Source organism: Phascolarctos cinereus, unplaced genomic scaffold (assembly GCF_003287225.1).
Source record: "Phascolarctos cinereus isolate Bilbo 61053 unplaced genomic scaffold, phaCin_HiC Scaffold_9;HRSCAF=440, whole genome shotgun sequence".
NCBI lineage: Eukaryota > Metazoa > Chordata > Mammalia > Diprotodontia > Phascolarctidae > Phascolarctos > Phascolarctos cinereus.
This window is the reverse complement of record NW_027556402.1, coordinates 248907202-248929264: the sequence shown is the minus strand read 5'-3', so window position 1 is coordinate 248929264 and position 22063 is coordinate 248907202. Positions and strand designations below refer to the sequence as shown.

At 39.3% G+C, this 22063-nt stretch overlaps 1 protein-coding gene across 2 annotated transcripts; it reads left to right on the top strand.

Annotated features, from left to right (window-relative positions):
• Nucleotides 1–18291: 18291 nt before the first annotated feature.
• On the top strand, nt 18292–22063 carry LOC110199503 (bone marrow proteoglycan-like). Of its 2 annotated transcripts, none has more exons than XM_020974394.2 (6): nt 18292–18382; nt 18786–18893; nt 19282–19556; nt 20841–20972; nt 21390–21501; nt 21868–22063. In XM_020974394.2, the coding sequence occupies exons 2-6, from the start codon at nt 18833–18835 to the stop codon at nt 21924–21926; spliced, it is 639 nt and encodes a 212-aa protein (XP_020830053.1). In that variant the 5' UTR covers nt 18292–18382; nt 18786–18832; the 3' UTR covers nt 21927–22063. The 2 variants fall into 2 exon arrangements, with proteins under 2 accessions (XP_020830053.1, XP_078004462.1); XM_078148336.1 differs by having other exon boundaries at nt 18345–18382; nt 18783–18893.

Sequence of the window (22063 nt, the reverse complement as noted above, 5' to 3'; positions counted from 1 at the left end):
CATAGAATCCCCTTGGCATAGAAAAAACACAGAAGAGTTGAGTAGTTCTTTTGTTTAATATTAATTTTTGATTTATCAGTAATCACTTCTATATGCTTTTGAGTTTAAACTTTTTCTCCTCCTTCCTCCCCACCACTCTCCCCAAGACGGCACACAATCTAATATGGTCTATACATTTACCTTCCTATTAAACATATTTTCACATTAGTGATGTTGGAAGTAAAAATGAAAACCAATAGGAGGAACCATCAGAAAGAAGGAACAAAACTCAACAGAAGAGAAAAAAAACAGCAATTCAGTTTTCATAGTTCTTTCTTTGGATGTGGATAGCATTTTCCATCACGAGGCCTCTGGAAATGTCTTAGGTCCTTGTATAGCTGGGAAGGGTTAAGTTTATCAATATTAGTCATCACACGATGTGGGGTGTTATTGTATACAATGTTCTCTTGGTTCTACTCATTTTACTCAGCATCAGACCATACAAGTCTTTCCAGGTTTTTGTGAAGTCAGCCTGTTCATCATTTCTTATAGCACAATAGTATTCCATTACATTCATATACCACGACTTGCTCAGCCATTCCCCAATTGATGGGCATCCCCTCAATTTCCAATTCTTTGCCACCACGAAAAGAATTGCTATGAATATTTTTGTACATGTGGGTCCTTTTCCCATTTGTATGATCTCTTTGGAATATAGCCCTAGAAATGCTATTGCTGGGTCAAAGGGTATGCACATTTTGATAGCCCTTTGGGTATAGTTCCAAATTGTTCTCCAAACTGGTTGAATCATTTCACAACTCTACCAACAATGCATTAGTGTTCCAATTTTCCCACATCTTCTCCAACATTTATCATTTTCCTTTTTTGTCATGTTGGCCAATCTGATAGGTGTGATGTGGTACCTCAGAGTTGTTTTGAATTGCATTTCTCTAATCAATAGTGATTTAGAGCATTTTTTCATATGACTACAGATAGCTTTCATTTCTTCATCTGAGAACTGTCTGTTCATATCCTTTGACCATTTATCAATTGGGGAATGGCTTATATTCTTATACATTTGACTTAATTCTCTATATATTTTAGAAACGAGGCCCTTATCAGAGAGACTGGTTGTAAAAATTCTTTCCCAATTTTCTACCTTCCTTCTAATTTTAGTTGTATTGGCTTTATTTGTGCAAAAACTTTACAGTTGAGTAGTTCTTGAAAATGGAGCTTTAAAAAAAGTGGAGCTACCCACTCCAACTTCCTCATCTTATAAATGAGGAGCCTGGGGTCTAGCAAACTCAAGGGACTTGCCCCAGGTCAGAAGATAATAAATATCAATGGAAGGATTTGAACCCAGGCCTTCTGTCTCCAGAAGCAGCTCTTTTCACTGGATCACACTGCCTCACCAGGCAGGTGTTCAACTTTTTCATCATAATTCATTATTATTGTCTAATCAACCCTGAGCAGCAATCCTAGCCCTTTCTCCCACCATTTCTCTTCAATATGGCTAAACCCCAAACCAAACCAAATCTTTTTGTTGTCAGTCTTCCTTGTCAGGCTCAGCTTCTTCAGTGGTTTAGTCCTCCTGATGCTGGTTTTAGGGACAATGACACGCCTTTGTAGCTTTTCATCTTATATTACCTATACTTGCTTTCACCTTTCTTAAAATTGAAGTTTATGAGGTAAGATCCTTGTGCATCCACAAGTGTCTTTGGTTTCTTTGGATAGCTTCTGCTTTCTTCCATGATCTGAATTTTTTGTTTTTGTTTTCTAGAATTTCATTCTTAAGAATTTCCCATCTTTGCTGAGGAAGTTTTAGGCCATCTAATCCTTCTTATCTTTTCCCATGACCCTTTGAAACCTGACCTTCATAACCCCATAACAAATGCTTTATCCATATCTCACTTCTAATGCCAGAATTTTGTGTTTCATCTTTCCCAAATATCAGATGAGTTTATAATCCCCAGCATAGTGGTGACATAGAGATTTCCAAAGCCTTTAGCTTCCCATGTGGAAAGGAAATAAATGAATCCTCTATCTACCTTCTTTAAGACTTTATGTTTTATTTGACTCATCTCCCATCAGCACTGGGCAGCAGGGGGTGATGGGAGTTGGGGAGGGAAGATTCTTACTCCTAAGCTAGCTATGTAACTGAAAAATTGCTTAATCTCTTTTGATCTCAATTTCTTAATCTTTAAAGTAGAGATAATATTATACTACCTACTTCACAGGTTTCTGGGAGGAAAGTACTTTTGAAATCTTAAAAGTATATAAAAATATCAGGAATATGGTTGTTACTTCTTGGACCCCTGGGATACTGTATCTACCCAATTCTACTGGTTTGGCATAGAATGAAACTGCTTTTCACTTCAACTAACCTCAACTTGGTTGTGTTAAGGAACACAGACGGAGTGAAACAGAAGAAAAAGAAATAAGGTAAAATCTGCAGGAAGTTTAGGTGGGAATGGTTGTAAAGGGCATAAAGTTGTTTGGTCTTTCCTGGTCTAATCTTATTTGAGTTAGTGAAATCAGATAACCTTCTTTAGGGGTCTTCTCTCTATCCCCAATAAGGCTGTAAGACATGAGTGTGTTTAGGATAGAGGAGACAGTAAGGATTTTAGTGGAAAGAACATGGATTTGGCCACCTTTAGACACAAAGTAGGGGGGTGGGGGGGAAGAAAAAAAGGGGAAAAAAAGAAATTCACATGATCTTTGCATATTTAAAAGGAAGAGTAAGTTGTACATAGTAGATTTGCAGTCTCATGTTCAATCATCCTTTTTATTATACTATGTTATAGAAATGCTTGTTTTATCCTGTAAATTAAAAATAAAATACTTTTTTTAAAAAAAGAAAGAAAGGGGGCAGCTGGGTGGCACAGTGGATAGAGCACTGGCCCTGCAGTCAGGAGGACCTGAGTTCAAATCTGGTCTCAGACCAGACACTTGACACTTACTAGCTGTATGACCTTGGACAAGTCACTTAACCCCAATGCCTAGCAAAAACAAAAAACAAACAAACAAATGAAAAAGAAAGAACATGGATCTGGAGTCAGGAGATTTGGGTTTGAGTCCTGGCTCCCCCACAGACTTTGACTATGAGCTTCTTAACACTTCAGTTCCCTGTGCCCCAGTTTTACCATCTGTCTAATACCATATGACTATAAAGATTAATGATAATGTAGGTAAAGCACTTTTGTAAACTAGAAAGTGCTATGAAAATATGCAATAAGAATTATGAATACTATTAAATGAGCACCATGAGAATATCATTAACCTTTTTTCTAAGGCAAGTATTTATAGATATTGTGGTAGTCCTCCAGATTGGCCAGGGCCAGGAAGAATACAGATGAAGTATACATATCCAGTCACTTCGACTAAAAGGGCAGTGGTAGTACCATTGTATTCTGTCTTCATCAGACATGTCATGTTCTTGTTCATCTTGCATGTCATGTTCATTTCTGGGCACCACATTTTTTAATTAATTCATTTACTTTTAGTTTTCAACAATCACTTCCATAAGATTTTGAGTTTTAAATTTTCTCCCCCCTCCTTCTCTGCCTCCCTCCCCAAGACAGCATGGATTCTGATATAAACTCTATGTATACGTTCCTATTAAACATATTTTCACATTAGTCATGTTGTGAGGAAGAATTAGAAAGAATAGGAGGAACCACAAGAAAGAAGAAACAAAACAAAATAGAAGAGAGAAAAAGAGCAAATAGTATGCTTCAATATGCATTCAAACTCCATAGTTCTTTCTCTGGATGTGAATAGCATTTTCCATCATGAGACTTTTGGAGATGTCTTAGATCCTTGCATTGCTGAGAAGAGCCAAGTCTATCAAAGTCAGTCATTGCAAAGGTGGCTGTTACTGTGTACAATGTTCTCCTGGTTCTGCTCACTTTACTCGGCATCAGTCCATACAAGTCTTCCCAGGTTTTTCTGATGTCCACTTGCTCATCATTTCTTATAGCATAATAGTATTCCATTACATTCCTATACCACTACATGTCAGTCATTCCCCAGTTGATGGGCATTCCCTCAATTTCCACTTCTTTTCCACCACAGAAAGAGCTGCTATAAATGTTTTTGTACATGTGGGTCCATTTCCCATTTTTGTGATCTCTTTGGGATACAGCCTTGGAAGTGCTATTGCTGAGTCAAAGGGTATGTCTACTTTCGTATGGGCACCACATTTTAGAAAGGGCATTAGTAAACTGGGCAGTGTCCAGAGGAGACATCTAGGATGGTGTCCATGAATTCATGTCACATGGAGTTGATTGAAGGTGTGTTCATCCTCGAGAAGAGAGGTCTCAGAGGAGTTATGATAGCTGCCTTCAGGTCTTTGAAGAGCTGTCATGTGGAGATCTGTTCTATTTTGGCTCCAGAGACCAGAATTAAGAGCAAGGTTGGAAGTTACAAAGAGGCAAATTTGGGTTTAATGTCAGGAAAAATGTCCTAATGATTAGAGCTCTCCTTTTGTGGAATGTTACATGGGTATTGAGTATCAGAGTCAGGATTAAAACTTACAGAATAACAGAATCTCTGCATGTCCTCAGAACTGAGGGAACTGAACAATAGATGAATGTTAAAGAGCTGCTTGGGAAATAGTGAGTTCCCCCTCTCCCACCTCTGGCCAATAATGCATGCCTTCACACAGAATATGGCTGACCACTTGTTGGCTATGTCGTGGTAGGAATTCTTTGGTGGTATAGATTGGATTGGATGGCCACTGAGGTCTCTTCAATTTAATGAGCAGGGCATTAACCTAATTGGGGAATCAGGGAGCTCTGGGATTGTTTCCTCATCTGTCAAACAGGAAGAAACAGATATAGCACGGACCAATGTAGAGCCTTGCATACAAGATATGACAAGAGTCATATCTTGATTCTGTTACCTTCATGATTTTGAGGCAAGTCCAATTTTGCCCTCTAAGCCTAAGTAGCCGTAGAATTATAGAAATTTAGAGTTGGAAGGGACTTTCATGACCATCTAGTTTAATTCAAACTTCAACAGGGGAACCGTCATCATAACATAGCCAACAGGTGGTCATTCAGCTTGTGCTTGAAGACTGTCAATAAAGGTGAACCCATTACCTTTTGTTAAGGAGTCTCCCCTTATACCCCTTATATAAATTCACTTCTCTATCACTTCTACCCACTGATCCTGGTTCTGCTCTGCCTAAACAGAGGTAAGTCTAACCCCTTTTCTACAGGAAAGTCCTCCAAATATTTGAACATGGCTGTCATGCCTTCCTGAGTACCCTGTTCTCCAGGACTTCTATCCTCAGGTTCTTTTCAGATCTTCCTATGGACTAGCAACCCTTCACTATCCTGGTGGTGCTGAGAGAGAAGGAAAAGAAACACACCCTCAGGGAAGTAGTTTCTGATGAGATCATGACAACAGCTTCCATTTCTGTAATGTTTTCCTATTTACAAAGTACTTTCCTTGAAGCAGCCCTGTGAGGCAGGGGACAGATCCACTTTTCTCTCGTCTTCTCTTTCACCAGTGTTCCACCTGGAGGACATTCCTTTGTGGCCAATACGATTGTGAAGAAAAACTACATGTAGGACAGAGAGGTGTATTGGGAGTAGAGATGGGCGTGGGAAAGTTTACTCTCCATCTCATCCATCAACATACATTTATTAAGGATGAACTATGTGCCTGGAATTGTGTTAAGCACCAAAGATATAAATAAAAGCAAAACCACAGTCCCTTCCCTCAAGGAATTCACTGTCTAATTGGGGAAAGAATATACAAACGGCTATGTACTTACAAAATATCTAGAGGAGAAATGGGAGGTAATCTCAGAGGGAAAGTTCTGGAATTCTCAAGGATTCTTGAGGAAGATAGGATTTGAGCCAAGTCAAAGGAAGCCAGGGAAGCCAGGAGTCAGAGGTGAGGAGGAAGAACATTGCCAATATGGGGAATGGAAGATGGAGTGTTGTGCTTGAGGAATAGCAAGGAGGCTAGTGTCACTGGATCATAGACTATGTGGAGGTGAATGAAGTATAAGAAGAATGGAAATGTAGGAAGGGGCCAGGTTGGGATGGGTTGCACTGGCCTGTCCCTGAAACTGTTAGAGCTCAGGTTTGCGGGTAGAGGAGTGAGAAGTTTTGACCCCCTTTCCCCAACCTCTCTGGGTTGATTGCAAATGGAGAAGTAAGTAGTTTAGCAGTTGGCCCAGGGCATCCCTGGGGGAGGGACCGGGTGTGATTTCACAGGGCAACTGCCTCGACCACTATCTATCTTGGGCCCCAGTAACCAACTAGGCCACCATGAAATTCTTGTCTTTGAGCTCGGGGGCTGTTGGCCAAGCCTGGTGACGAAACATCTGGGCCTCCTAAGTTTAGAGCTTAAACTTTCCCAAGCTTCAAAGATAGGGTCTAAACCATGGGTGGGGAGCCTGTAGCCTCAAGGCCGCAGGGGGCCCTATAGGTCCCCAAGTGTGGCCGTTTGACCTAATCCAAACTTCACAGAACAAATAGTTTGGATTCAGTCAAAGAGTTGCACTTGAGGACCTAAAGGACCATATGTGGCCTTGAGGCCACAGGTTCTCCACCTCTGTTAACATAGGGAGACCATTACTTTTAGTGCCTTGAGGTAGAGCTGTCCCTGGTGCCTCAGGGACCCCAGGCAGGGATTCCTAGCCAATGTCTATTTTTTTTTGGAGAGGAGGTTAAGATAATCTTTATTTTTTCAAATTCTTATTTTTTATTCTGAAGTCAGGAAATAAAACAAGCATTTCAATGATAATAAAATACAAAAAAAAGATAATTGTACATGAAACTGCAAATCTATTATGTATAATTTGCTATTCCTTTTAAATCTATAGTAAAATTATCATGTCACTTTCTTCCCCACTCCTACCCCCAGAGATGGCTGCCATTAGAAACAAATATATATATGTGTAAAACCATTCTATATATAATTCTATTTATCAGCTCTTTCTCTGGATGCAGTGTTCCTTCGCAGGTTCTTTGTAGTTATGGTGATGGAATTCTACCGTACTATAAGAAATGATGAGCTCAATGATCTTAGAACAACGTGGATAGGCTTGCATGAAATAATGAAGAGCAAAATGAGCAGAACCAAGAGAATGTCATATATGGTAATAGCAATATTGTTTTAAGAACAATTTTGAGCTACTAAGTCATTTTGACTATTATAAATACCCAATGCCCAATATTGCAAGCTGCACCAGAGCTCTAGCTGAAAATGAAGCCTGTGTTAATAAGATCAATGTCTGGGGTTTGTATCCCATACAAGCCTTCTCACTTTTCACAGAATATCTCTTTTTCTCAGATGCCATTTCCTTTCCTAAGCCCAAGCAACAGAAGACTGTTGCTTAGGAGGGAGACTAGGAGAGTGTGGATGATTGGGAGGCCCTTATCTCAACTAGTGCGACATATAACCTGCTAAAGATGGGTCAGTCTACTAAACTTATCCCTTCACTAGTCTCTACTAATCCCTCCAGCTATCATCCCACATCTCTCCTCCATTTCACAGCCCATCACCTAGAAAAGGTTATCTATGCTTATTACTCGCACCTTCTCACCTCCCCTTCACTCCTCAAAGCCTTGTAGTTTGGCTTCAGCAGTAGAAACAGCTCTCAACAAGGTCACTAATGATCTCTTTATCACTAAATTCGATGTCCTATTTTCAGTCTTCCTTCTTCTTGAAAACTCTGCAGTGATACTATTTACTGCCTCCCCTCCCCTTTTTGGGGGCTACTTTCTCATTCTGGGTTTTTGTTTCACCTTTATGTCGTGGTTCAATTCCACATAGGATACTAATCCTTCTGGGATTCTTTTGCTGGGTCCTCATTCATGTCCTACCCTCTAGGAATGAGTGCTTGGTCCTGGGCCCTTTCCTTTTCTCCCTCTCTACTTTCCTTTTGGTGAATTCATCAGTTCCCATGCATTCAATGATCATTTCAGTGCAGGTGACCCCCAAATTTACATATTTGGTCTTCACCTCTCTGCTGATCCACCTGTCTTCCAAACATAATACCTCCTTGGATCTTTACCACATATGTCTCAAATTCAACATATCCAAACAGAGCTCATATTCCCCCCGAAGTTCACCCCACTCTCCTAATTTCCCAGTTTTTGTTGAGGTCATTAACATTCTTCCAGTCACTCAAGTTCCTAGTGAACTGAAGCTTTTACATATCCAATCAGCTGCCAAGCCTTACCCACTCTGTCTTCTCAAGATCTCTTGTGTGTTCCCACTTCTCTTCACAGTCAACCTCATCCAGACCCTTCTCACCTGTTTCCTGAGTTATTGAAATAGCCTCCTGATTGGTCTCCCTGCCTTCAGCCTTTCTTCTCTCCGATCTATCTACATCACACACATCAAAAAAAGATTCCTATAGCACAGTTCTAGCTATTTCTTTCCCTTGTCCAATAAATTTCCATGGCTCTCCATTGCCTTTAGGATGAAGTATCATCTCCTCTGTTTGCCATTTATAATTCTTCACAGTAGTCTCTTTCCATCTGTCTTTCCAAGCTGCTTGCATATTCTTCTCTCTCACACCCTCTATATCTTGCCAAACTGGCCTGCTGGCTGTTCCCTGAACACAACATTCCATCCTCTTCTTTCATTTCATTCCCCATTCCATTCCAGGCTCCTGTAGACTATCTCCATACCTGGAGTGTTCTCTCTCTTCAGCTCTACCTCTTAGAGCCAATACCTCCCTTCAAAGGTTGGTGTAAGTGTTTTGTATTTCAACAGGCCTTGACTGAATTCTGCAACTATTAATTCCTTCCCCTGCCAAAATCACTTTGCATTTATTTGATATATATCCCATCTTGACTTATCTGTGAACACGTTGTGTTCTTCCAGTAGAATGTAAGCTCATTGAGGGCAGGAACTGTTTTATCATTGTCTTTGTGTCTCCAGACCCTAGCAAATTACCTGGCATATAGTAGGAACTTAATAATTGTTTGTAGATTGATTGATCTCCATGCATTTTATTTTGAATAATATTTTATTTTTTTACTTCCCAATTACATGTAAAAACAATTTTAACATTTGTTTTTGAAATTTTCGAGTTCTAAATTCTCTACCTTCCCTCCCTCTCTTTATACATTTTAGACATGAATCATTACCCTTACTTCCATTCCCTCTTCTATTTTCCAGAACCTAAACTTCTCCTAGGAGAAGTTATTATTATCCAACCAGGCACCAAACCACTAACTTAGATAGCATGGTCTTCAGATAAGAAGCACAGAGTTCATCCCTGGCCCCAAATTCAAAGACCTTCCAGCTTGGTAAGATTTAACAAAGTTTGGGCTCCATTATCCCGGCATTGAAGCGTTTCAGTTTGCGTGCACAGGGCTCCTTGCTACAGCCATAATAGAATTTCCCAGAAGGCTTAAGCAGAGGTCCTGAGATTTCCCACAGGAAATGGCCTAAGAAGTAACAGAAGCTGGAGAAGAAAAGACATTTGGTGAGTCAGTCAGCAAGTATTTATGCTTTTTGGGGTTTGTTTGGGTTTTTTTTTTGGCTAGGCAATGGGGTTAAGTGACTTGCCCAGGGTCACACAGCTAGTTAACTGTCAAGTGTCTGAGGCTGGATTTGAACTCAGGTCCTCCTGAATCCAGGGCCACTGCTCTCTCCACTGTGCCACCTAGCTGCCCCTCAACAAGTATTTATGAAGTGCTTAGTAGGTGTTAGGCACCTAGGGAAGAATTGCAAATAAACTAGTGTAGTTGGATTGCAGAATGGGTGCCGCATAGGAAAATGTAAGAAGACTGGAATGATCGGAAGCAACCAGAAGGTGAAGGGCTTTAAAAGCTGAATGGAAGATTTTACGGAAGGTGGGAGAGAGGAAATTGGATTCTTAGATGTAGACTTCAGTCCTTCAATCCTCTTATCACTGTGGCCATTCCATCCACTCATACAAATTGCAACCCCTCTTAGACTTAGTCAGTTATAGAAAGCTGTGATGAGCTCCAAATTTATCATCCCATGTCCAGGCTGATGGTGAGCTACTAACTTAGGATGGTCCTCAGGTGACAGACATGTAGTTCTTCCCTAACTCTAGACTCAAAGACCTTCCACATGGTATGACTCGACCAAGGTTGTGCTCTGTTATCTCAGCCTTTCAGAAGTCAGGGTTAACTTTTGCCATAGTGACATCAAATAAGCTCTTGAGAGGAAGATTAGAATCATAGAAATAGAAATTGTTACAAGTAGAAGGACCCTTAGGACACAGACTATATAATGTCAGAGTAAGGAAGGCCCTTAGAACATAAGATATAGAACATCAGGGTTCTGAAAGGCTGGAGAGATTGTTTAGTGCTGTTGGGCCTCTTTTTACCTTTTATTTATTTATTTATATTTTTTTGCGAGGCAATTGGGGTTAAGTGATTTGCCCAGGGTCACACAGTTAGTAAGTATCAAGTGTCTGGTCTGAGACCAGATTTGAATTCAGGTCCTCTCGACTCCAGGGCTGGTGCTCTATCCACTGCACCACCTAACTGCCCTAGGCCTCTTTTTAGAGATGGGGAAAGAGAAAAATTCTGATTTGACCAAGTCAGACAGCTAATCAGTGGTGGAATGGAGTCTAAAGCTCAAATTTTCCAACTCTCAGGTCAGCGCTATCCAGAATATTGCAAAAAATTATCAACTGCAAAAACCCTAGTAGTGTTTTTCATATAGCCAAAATGAAGATATACTTGGAGGTTTAGTGAACAACTTGGTGTACTGAGAGTCAGAAAACCCGAGTGTGAATACTGGCTCCATCACTTAGTACTAGTATGAGGGTATTGGATACTACCCTCCCTAAGCCCTGGTTTCTTTTTCTGTAAAATGGGATAAAACTAAACATAAACAATAATTAAGCATAGAGATTGAACCTGTGATTTCATTGGTACTTGGCAACTTGGTACCTTCTCTGCAACTTATAATCTTAGAGAGTTGTCTAAAGCACTGAGAATAATTGATTTGCCAAGTGTGATACAGCCACAATGTGTCAGAGGTGGGACTTGAACCCAGATCTTCTGGGCTCTGAGGCTAGCTCTCTATCTACTCATCAAACTGACTCTCAAGTAATAATTACCATTATTTGACAATTATTTTTATAAAAATTTTTTTAAATATTTGCAAAATATTTTTGTAAAATTACTTTTGTAAAAAAAAATTGTAAAATTTTTATTAAAAATTTCATAACTATTTTTGTAAAATAGTAATTAGTACTATAACATACCTCAATGAGTTTCTGTGAGGTTCATATAAGATGATGTATGTACTTATAAAGTATTTTGTAAATACCTCATCTATGTCTTATTTCTGTCCAGGTGGTCTGTAGTATATTTTGATAATAACATGCCTTTTGTGTCTGCTACAATGTTGTTTTCCCAAATGCTCTCTATCATATTTCCCCTTCTCTGGTTTCTGTATTTCTTCACATGGTATGGTTAATAAGTAATATATATTACTTATATATTATATTATATTATATTATATTATATTATATTATATTATATTATATTATATTATATTATATTATATTATATTATATTATATTATATTTATATTATATTATATTATATTATATTATATTATATTATATTATATTATATTATATTATATTATATTATATTATATTATATTATGTCATATATGTCATATTATGTCATATTATGTCATATTATATCATATCATTATATTATATTATATTATATTATATTATATTATATTATATTACATTATTATATTATATTATATTATTATGTTATATTATATTATATTATATTATGTTATATCATATTATATTATATTATATTATATTATATTATATATATTATATTATATTATATTATATTATATTATATTATATTATATTATATTATATTATATTATATTATATTATATTATATTTATATTATATTATATTATATTATATTATATTATATTATATTATATTGTATTGTATTATATTATATTATATTGTATTGTATTGTATTATATTGTATTGTATTATATTGTATTATCATATTGTATCATGTTGTATCATGTTGTATTATATTATATTATATTATATTATATTATATTATATTATATTATATTATATTATATTATATTATATTATATTATATTATATCATATCATATCATATCATATCATATCATATCATATTATATTATATTATATTATATTATATTATATTATATTTTATATCTGTGATATATACATATGTATGTATATATATATAAAGTTCCATGTAAGTTATTTCATCTTTTCTTCTTCTTTTCCTCCACCTCCTCCTCCCTCTTCTTCTTCCTCCTCCTTCTCTTCCTACCCATCATGTTTCTTTTGAATGTCTAACCTTTCACAGCCATATTTTCACCGTTAGTCCCTCAAGTGTCAGTGGTATCTATGACTCAAATTAGCCTCTTTGTGTTCAAATATCTAGTTCAAAAGGATTTGGATAAGTAAAAGGAGTAGTAGTAGTAGTAGTAGTAGTAGTAGTAGTAGTAGTAGTAGTAGTAGTAGTAGTAATAATGACAATAATAATCTAGTTCATCTGACTTGTTATCCATAATGTGCGAATTTAGGAATAGATGTCTGAGTCAATGGGTTTAATTGTTGTCAAACTTCTTGGATTTTTGTCTTCTCTGAATTTCTGGGCTGCTTTACTACTATTCTTCCTATATGTTGGTATTGTCTGTGACATCTAGCTTGTTAAATATACATAAGCAGCTGCTCTCCTTTCCCTTTCTTCCTCTTTACCCTATCCTTTCCTCTATTCTTCTCCCTTCCCCTGCCTTTTTCTTCCCTTCCCTCCTCTTCCCTTTCCTTCTCTTTCTTTCCCTTTCCAAAGAGTTATAGAGTTTGAGAGGGGAAGAACCTCAGTGACTATCTAGTTCCACCTATACCTGAATGAAGTCCCCACTAAGACAGATCAGCCTCTGCTAGAAGACCCCAAGGAAGGGTAACCCACAATGACTCAAGGCTTATTTTACTCTTGGGCACCTCTTATGATTAGGAAAGCTTTCCATACATCAAACTTAAATTTACTTCTTTGTGATTTCCATCAATTATTCTTTGGTCTGTTTCTTGAAGACAAACAGAATGAAACTAAATAGTTCCACTTGATAGTTCTTCAAATACTCAGCACAGTTATTATATCACTCCTAAGTCTTCTTTTCTTCCAGGATAAACATCACTAGTTCCTTCAACTGATTCTCATATACCATAGGCTCAAGCCCCTCCACTGTTGTGTTGCCATCCTCCTCTCCAGCTTATCAGTATCTTTTTTAACCGTGCAATTTATAACTAAATATAATACTTCAGATATGGGGTGACCAGGGCAGAGTATTGCCAGGCTAACAACTCCTTGTTCCTGGAAACTACACTTTCCCTGCGGCAGCCTTAGATTAAATTAAGCTATTTTGGCTTCACGTCACTCTGCCGACTCAAATTGAGTTTGCTGTCCACTGAAACCCACACATTTTTTCCAGCCAAATTGCTGTCTAAAATTGTTTTTCCCATGCTATGCTTCTGAAGATGATTTTTGGAACCTAAGTGTAAGACTTTACATTTATCTATTGAATTTCAGCTTACTAGATCCAGGCCAATGCTCTTGCTTGTCAAGAGCTTCCTGGATCCTGACTAGAGCTCTCTTCCAGTGTGTTAGAGATCCTACTCAGCTTTGTGTCATGCAAATTTCATGAGGATGCTGTTTATTCCATTGTCCAAGTAGTTAAAAAATTAACAAAAAGTTAAACCTTATAATTGAGAATCCTTATGATTAGATTTTCAGTTCTCCAGGCAGATGCTTTAAAAAAAAATCAGCTCCTTTTAGGTGCATTCCATTCCTGGACAAGAGCCCATCATTCCTAAATTTTAAGCTGTGGTCCAGAAATTCAAATTCCATTTTCCAACACCATATTCTTAGCTCTCTGTTCACATCCCAAATTTGCCTTTCTCTTCTAAAGTTCTTGTCTTTGATTGACAATAGTGATGGAAACATCACCTGTGATCCTTATGTCTTCAGTTCCTCATTCGATCAATTATTCAATTAAAAAGCATTTATCAATGGGCTTTTATCTACCAGGCACTGAGCTAGGCTCTGGCAATACAAAAATAAAAATGACTTTACAATTTTTAGCAATCCTTCTAGCAATATTATTTGTGTCTGTGTGAATCTCCAAAATAGAAGAATCACATTTAATTAGTTTGGGGAAGGTATCTATGATTGGGCAGCTAGGTGGCACAGTGGATAGAGTGTTGGGTCTGAAGTCAGGAAGATCTGAATTCAAATCTGGCTTCAGATACTTGATGGGTGACCTTGGGCAAGTCACTTAATCCTGTTTGCTTTAGTTTCTTCATCTGTAAAATGGACTAGAGAAGGAAAAATGGTAAACCACTCCAGAGACTGTAGCTCAAAGGTAGCAGCAGACCTCTAGCTCTGCTAAGGAAAAGAATGTACCATAAATACACAGAGAGTTAGTTACTTCCTACATAGGGGGTGGGAGTGGGCAGGGTGTCTCTCCACCCAAAGAATGAAAGATTTCTATGTCTACTTCTTCATCTATTAAATGGGCTGAATAAAATACTACCAAGCTGGCTTAGAGTTTTGCACACAATATTCAATGGATGAATGCATGAATGAATGAACGAAAAAAATGCATACCTGACCTCCCTACCTTCTTCCCAAGGGAATAATGAAGATTGAATGATCTCAGATTTGAGATACATACAATAGATGGGGAAAGACTTTGAAAGGCCAAAGACAACGTGGCCAAACAATTAGGTCTATGGAGGGAAATTTCCATCAGGTCACTTCTCTAAGGAGTGATCACTGGGGATGTTTCTGTGAGGCCTGTATACTTTAGACAGATGGCAGAGTCATAAAACCAATTTAAAATAGGAAACTACAAGCTAAGTCAGAGGCCAAGGTTTCAATAGAGGCTAAAAAACAATGGCTCCATTAGCTTTGAGAGAGTGGGAAAGACATGTTCGTGAAAAGGTACCTCTGATAACTTTCATTTTACAGAATTAGAAACTAAGTCTCATGGAGATGAATGGACTAGCCCAGGACTGGGGAATCTGTCGTCAAGGCCACATACGGTCGTCTAGGCCCTCAAGTGTGGCCCTTTGACGGAATCCAAACTTCATAGAACAAATTCCCTTAATAAAAGGATTTGTTCTATAAAACTTGGACTCAGTCAAAAGACCCCATCCAAGGACCTAGAAGACCACATGTGGCTTTGAAGCCACAGGTTCCCCACCCATGGACTAGTCCAATGTCACGCAGCTGGTGACGATAGCGACTAAATGGAATCTTCTGCCTCTAAACCTATTTTTTTTTTACCTCAGTAATAGCTTCCCACATCATCAGGCTGGATTATGAAAGAAGGTCTGCTTCTTTGTAATTTTCAGATAATAACAGAGCTTGAAAGTTCATAAAGTGTTTTATATATATTGTCCCATTTGAATCTCACTGCTGTGTGAGGGAGAGATGAGTATTTTACAGAGGAAGAAACTTAGTATCAGTGAAGGTAAAAAACAAAACAAAACAAAACACACCCATGGAGGCATGAGTTAAACCCAGGTCTTTCTGACACCAAATTCAGTATTCTAGCCACTATATCATACTAATTCTCAGATAATAGTTTGGCTACCATGTCCTATAATGGGTCCTGAGAGTCAGTGCTGCAGAGTGACTGGAGGGATGAAACTGGTATCAAGAAGGCCTGGCTTCTAAGGCCCCTGATGACACATACTGGACTCTGTGACCCTGGGCAAGTCACTTAACCTTTTAGTGTCCCAGGAAACTCATTAACACTCTAAGTTGCAGAAAAGGTGCTGATCTATAATGGGAAAGAAAGGTGCTCACCAAGAGCTCCTTATACTGATGAAATCTTAGGTCTGCTAAAAAAAAAGTGGGTTCTGGTATCATTTCAGTGACACTTTCATTACAGGTCAGTGGGATTCCCCAAACCAATAGTGCTTTGTGAGGGTCTGCTTCCTTTCCAGGGCACCAGGCTTCTAACAAATGAGAACCCATTCCATCAATGTAGCCTCACAAAATAGTGCCTTGATGGTTCATTGCCCCTGAGGCCCTTAGTGCACGGAATGTCACCTAGACTCAGCTATCAAACATGTAAAGGACACAGAGTGGGTCAGATAGCCACCCAAGATGTCACCTTTGGGTCAGAGACTTCTGACATGCAGTGTCCAGGCACCATTTGGAGACCTTCTCCTTTATTTGTCTTACAACCCAAACTCAAGAAAGATGGGGTGAAGATGTCACCTTTGGGTCAGAGACTTCTTAGGGTCAGAGACATGAAACGCCTGAGCACTACTTGGGGGACTTTCTCATTCTTCTTGCAGCTCATACTCAGGAAATATGGGATAATGTAAATGTGGTGCTCAACTGCCCTGGGAAATAGGGTCAGAGGACCTTTATTAATTCATGAATTTAGAGCTGGAAGGGACCTTCGAGGCCATCTTGTCCAACTTGCACCCCCATGTTATACTTAAGGCAATAGGGACCAAGAGTGGTTAAATGATGTGCTTAAGAGTATATAGGCAAGGGGCAGCTAGGTGGCACAGTGAATAGAGCTCTGGCCTTGGAGTCAGGAGAACCTGAGTTCAAATCCAGCCTCAGACACTTAACACTTACTAGCTGTGTGACCCTAGACAAGTCCCTTAACCCCAATCACCTCACCAAAAAGAAAAAAAAAGAGCACATAGGCAGTATTTGTCAGGGATGGGATTTAAGGACAGGTCTTCTGACCTTCCTAACCAGACTTACAGTGCCTATAAATGGAGAAGTGTCTGCCCAGACAGTACAGAGCATCCCAGGTCTGATTTCACAGGCAACTGTCCCACCCATTATCTCCAAAGGATCACAAAAATGAACCATGACTCTCATCACTGAGAGCTTATCTTGCATATCTTGAGCTGTTGGCTAAGACTGTTGGTCAAATATGTGATAATTCATGGTCAAGGCTTGAGGCCTTTCCAGGCTGAGATGGGGATCATGAGCCTTGGAGCTAAGGATAACTTTTCTTTGGGTCGTTAGACAGAAGTATCCTTCGTGCCTCTTGGAAGTCAGTCATAGATTCCAAACCAGTTCCTCTAACTCAGGACGTACTAGCACTCTTAGACTTGTGAAGCTGGATGAAGAGAGTCTCTTGCTAATGGATTGAAGGCCTGAGGTTTGGACTCATATGAACTTGCATACTTTGCAAAGGAAATATCTCTCAACAATTCCTATGGCCCAAAGCTATTGCTCAGTAGGGAGATTGGAGGGAGTGTGAATGATTGAGACACTCAGCGCAGCTAGTGGGGAATCAATTGAAAACACAATCCTTCTGAAGGTGGCTCAGTTGAGTCGTCTTATCTGCAAATGACTGATACAAATTGTCATTCACAAACTCATTCCTTTTTTTTAGTAGCCTCCTCACCAATTCTAATTTTTATTATGAATTCAGCAAACATCAACAAACATGAACATTTTAATATGCAAGGAAAAAGAATCTTGGATATGAAACTGGAAGTTCTCTTAAGTAGTTTTAAAACTATATTAAATTTTACATGACAAAATTGCCCTTCTGTACCCCTTCTGAACTTCCTTCTACTCTCTTCTATCAGTCAATCAGCATTTATTAGGCACCTAATTTATTCCAGGAACTGTGCTAAACACTAGAATACTTTTCTGAGTATTTTTTAAAAAATCTACTGTTGCACCTTCCTTTCTGTTCTTCTTCTTCCACATAACTGTCACCATCTACCTACTCTCCAGACCAACTCTCCCACTCCATCCTAAAAATCCTTCCCTTGAACAAATAGGAGTAGTTAAGTAAAACAGATCCAGATATTGACCACATCTCAAAATTCTGCATTTCAGTTTATCCCTGAGATATCTGACAAGAGATAGGAAGCACGCTTCATCCTTGGTCTTTTGGGGGCACAAGATTGGTCAGTGCATGCCTTCATTCCTTCTTTTAATTCCTGTACCTAAATTTGTCCTGAAGAAATATATTGTTTTGTCAGCAAAACAATATATTTCCTAGGCCTGACTTCACAGACTTTCCTAACACCTGAATCTAACTTCTCCATGTGGCCTCTTAAGATTATCCATCCTTCTGTGGAACAGAGGGATATGAAATTCCCACATTATGTGGGTGCTAATGGGAAGTCATCATCAGGACAGACTGAGGACTGACTCCTTTGACCTTCAAGGCAGTTGAAGAGGAAAAGTTTCTCTAAAAAGGGAATGAGGAACTCTGCTGATTATCATCTCATCCTCCCTCACATCTGCGGCAACAACTCTTTCCCATTGGTCACTTCCTCCTAAGTCCTGATATAAGGGCTATCCACGGAGCTCAGTTGTTAAAGTCTCTGAGGGTGTGAGTCTCAGATTCCCAAGGAGGTAAGTATTTCTCTTGCAGTAGAAGGATGAGGGACTCAGGGGCTAGCCTGAAACAAGAGACTTGGGAAAAGCCCAATGAGGGCATCTCCAGGGGTCAGATGACCACTATGATCTCACTTACACTGGGGTGAAATTCCATGGCTTCTCTACTTTCTGGCTTATTCTATTGGGAAGTGAATTTAGAGTGGAGCAATGCTCCTCCTTCATTGCATTGATGAAGTTCTGGGAGGGGTAGGCTAGATTCTGGAAAAGAGACACATCTATCCAAGCAAATTGAAAATTGTCCTCCTCTTCTGATTATTTCTTCCCTTCTCTCTTTGTGGCCATGTTGCATATCCCAGAATTTGTTTATTTATTGTGTGAAGTTATTTATTCTTTATAACTTTTTTTTTTTTTGGAGAAGCCTCATACAGAGAAAGACAAAGGTTGTGCCCCTGACACTGAGAAGAGATGAAGCTCTGTCTGATCCTCTCACTTGTCCTGTTGGGAACAGTGTCCTCCTTTAATTTGAGTAAGTTTTTCATGCCTCATTCTCCCTCTATTTTCTTCTTCTGTTCTTTCTTGTTCCTTGTGGGCTTAGGCCCAGATTTTCACCTGATTCTTTTACTAGGCTTATAAGGCCAACAAGGTGGATACAAAAGAACATTGTTCTTGGATTAAAAAAAAACCCTTAGAATCTAGCACTGGGTCTGCCATTTATCTTTGTGACTATGGGCAAGTCATAGCCCCTTCCTCAGCCCTGGTTTCCTCATGCATGAATGGGGAATAATTTCAGGCTTTAATATCACTAACCATTCCAAAGGCATTGTAGAGTTGGGAGCTGTCCATGGTTTCCTGAGAGAAATCAATGAAAAGAATAGGAGGGACATTTTTGGTCAGTTCTTTTTTCTCTATTCCAGAGAACGAGGATCTCAAGATAGAGACACCAGAGAAAGAAGAGACACTGAATCAAGAGCAAGTGATTTCAGATGAAGAGGAGAGCCTGGCTTCTGGGGAAGATGACTCCTGGTGGGAGAAGGAAGAAGCCTCGGAGTCAGTCCCAGTCACAGCTACTAAGGAAGATGATAATGTGTGCCCCAAGGAAGAGGATGTAGTTCATTTGGCAGGTACCCCAGGGTGTCAGAGCTGCCGATATCTGCTAATCAGACAAGTACAAACATTTGGAAATGCTGACGTAAGTGAAAACACTGATCACTGGGGAAGAGTGTAAGGAAAAGTTAATTTTATAAGAAAGTTTTGGAAGATAAGGGACTCACCCCTTCCTTATTAGTTAATTACCATTGGGAAAGACTCTAAAATGTCACAGAAGCTGGATCAAGAGTAAAAAGGGAGGAAAGAAATTGGCGGGAGTATATTGAGTGAGGTACAGGAGTGGGACTATTATTAGAAGCAGGGAACCATAAAATGTTAGACTTGTCAAGGAAATATGCAATGGAGGTGTGACAGATTGAAAGACCTCAATAGCATATTGAATAGAAGCATAGAATCTTGGGCAATAGAACATCAAATCTGGAAAGAATCTTAGAACATAGTTTATCAGAGCTAGAAGAGACCATAGAACTTCTGAAGACTGTCATAGATTGAAGGCATATTGAGTTAACCTTAGAAATCATCTAGTCCAAACTCATCACTTCACTTATGAGGCAACTGAGAGAGAAGTTAAGTGACTTACAAAGAATCAATAGATAATAACTAAAATACAACATCAAAGGTGGAAGAGACTTTAAAATATATACTACTAGAACTTGGAAAGCATCTTGAAATAGAAATTGTGGAATGTTAGAGCTGAAAGGAATAATAGGTATAATCTACTATAAGCTACTTATTAAACATATAGGGAAATTGAGACTCATAACAATTTGGATTTGCTCATTGTCAGATTGCTATGTGGTGACAGAACAAGGAGTGGAATAAAGATTTTCTGAATCCCATTTCAGAACAACTCTGCCAAATTGTTCATTACAGAAACTACAATAGTCAGCTCACTTTAACTGGTCAGATAATACATTTGGCCAAATATAACAGAAAGCAAATTAGATAGAGACCCAGAAGACCTAGGTCTTGCCTTGTACACTGTATCTTAAGGATGACTTATTGGATTGGATTGGGTTAGACTGCATTGAATCAAATTTCCTAGGTTCTATTTCTTGCTAGCTGTCAGTTCCCCTTGGACTCCTATTTTTTCTCACTTACACAATTGGGACTATGATATTGACACAATTGATTGCATGGGACTATTGGGAAGAAAGTACTCTATAAATTTTAAAGCATTTTTAAGTGATGATGTCCTTCCATATAGGTAAGTTGGGAGAATGTCATACAAGACATATGACAAAAATGATTTAAACCCTAAAGAGCTTAACAACAACTTTTTACAAGGGTTATGATGACTATAATGTGGAGGAAGGGTGTCATTTATCCTCATTCCCACACCCTCTTCTATATCCCATCTTTCCAGGCTGTCTGCCGGAGCTGCTACAGGGGCAGACTGGTCTCCATCCACAACTACAACCTCAATTGTCTAATCTATAGAACATCTCAACAACTCAACCAGGCCCAGGTTTGGATTGGAGGCCATATCACTGGTTGGGTAAGTGACAAGAGTCTAGCACCTGTCATGGTTATTTCTTCCATGGATCTCCATTTAGGGGCCATGTTAGCTTCTTTGTCTCAATCTAGGACCGATGGCTTTTGGGCACAATTGGCGATGTTGTCTCCTTGTTATGCCATGGAGAATCAGAGTTGGACTAGGAACCTTGGGGTGCTCTGAGGTTTTGTATTAGGTTATACATCTCCAGCAGAAGTGTTGCTTATAGATCTGTCCAGAATAGTTCCTAGTTTTGCCCCACATACCCAGTGGGTGCATGGGACCACACCCACTCTGGCTATCAGTGAGCCTAGCTAGCAGGGATATATTGTCAGCCTACTCCCTGATCTGCCTTCTCTGCCTAAGGAGAATGGCACTGTGTGGGCTCTCTCTTATCTGCTCATTACATTTTCCATGTAGGGTTTCTGTAAGAGATTCTCTTGGCTTGATGGGAGCCATTGGAATTTTGCTTACTGGGCAAGTGGCCAGCCTGGAAATGGTGGCGGCAACTGTGTGGCCTTGTGCACCAGAGGTAAGTAGGGGCTAGGAGCAGTGGAGGGATATGATTGGAAAGAGACAATAAGGGGGAAAGAAGCCTTCTCCATTTTGTCCCCTTTGACCTCTGCACCCTGAAACCATAGTCCTAGTACCTAGGGCCAATGGCCAGGATAGCAGAAATATCACAAGTATTGGGAAGTCTTGGACTTATTCATGGGAACCCCAAGTCAGTGGACCCCTTTTGAAGGAGAGGCCTTTGGGATACTTTGGGCCCCCTGTGATGGAGGTGGGTGATGAGGCAGTGGAGTTCTTTGGAGGGTAGTCAAGATGGGAAGGGCAGAAAGAGAAAGAGTAAAGGGGAGGAATATGGAGACTTGAAGGCCTCCTATTTTCTTCACAGGGGGTCATTGGCGAAGAGCTCCATGTGTCCGGAAGCTGCCCTTTATTTGCTCTTACTGAACCAGGCCAATCCATAGACTTTCCAGTGGCTGCCCCAGAGAATCCTCTGCAGACTCTGCTGTCAACTCCCTCCCTTCTCCCGCCTGGGATTCCAGTTCTCCTTCATTTGCAATAAATCAGAGTTCTTGAAATGAGAA

Bases quoted from the DNA above. Each gene is read 5' to 3' on its own strand.
- LOC110199503 (XM_020974394.2), top strand. From the start codon at position 18,833: ATGAAGCTCTGTCTGATCCTCTCACTTGTCCTGTTGGGAACAGTGTCC. The intron at 18,894-19,281 runs GTAAGTTTTTCA...TCTCTATTCCAG, and splicing joins AGTGTCCTCCTTTAATTTGA to AGAACGAGGATCTCAAGATA. The intron at 19,557-20,840 runs GTAAGTGAAAAC...CCATCTTTCCAG, and splicing joins AAACATTTGGAAATGCTGAC to GCTGTCTGCCGGAGCTGCTA.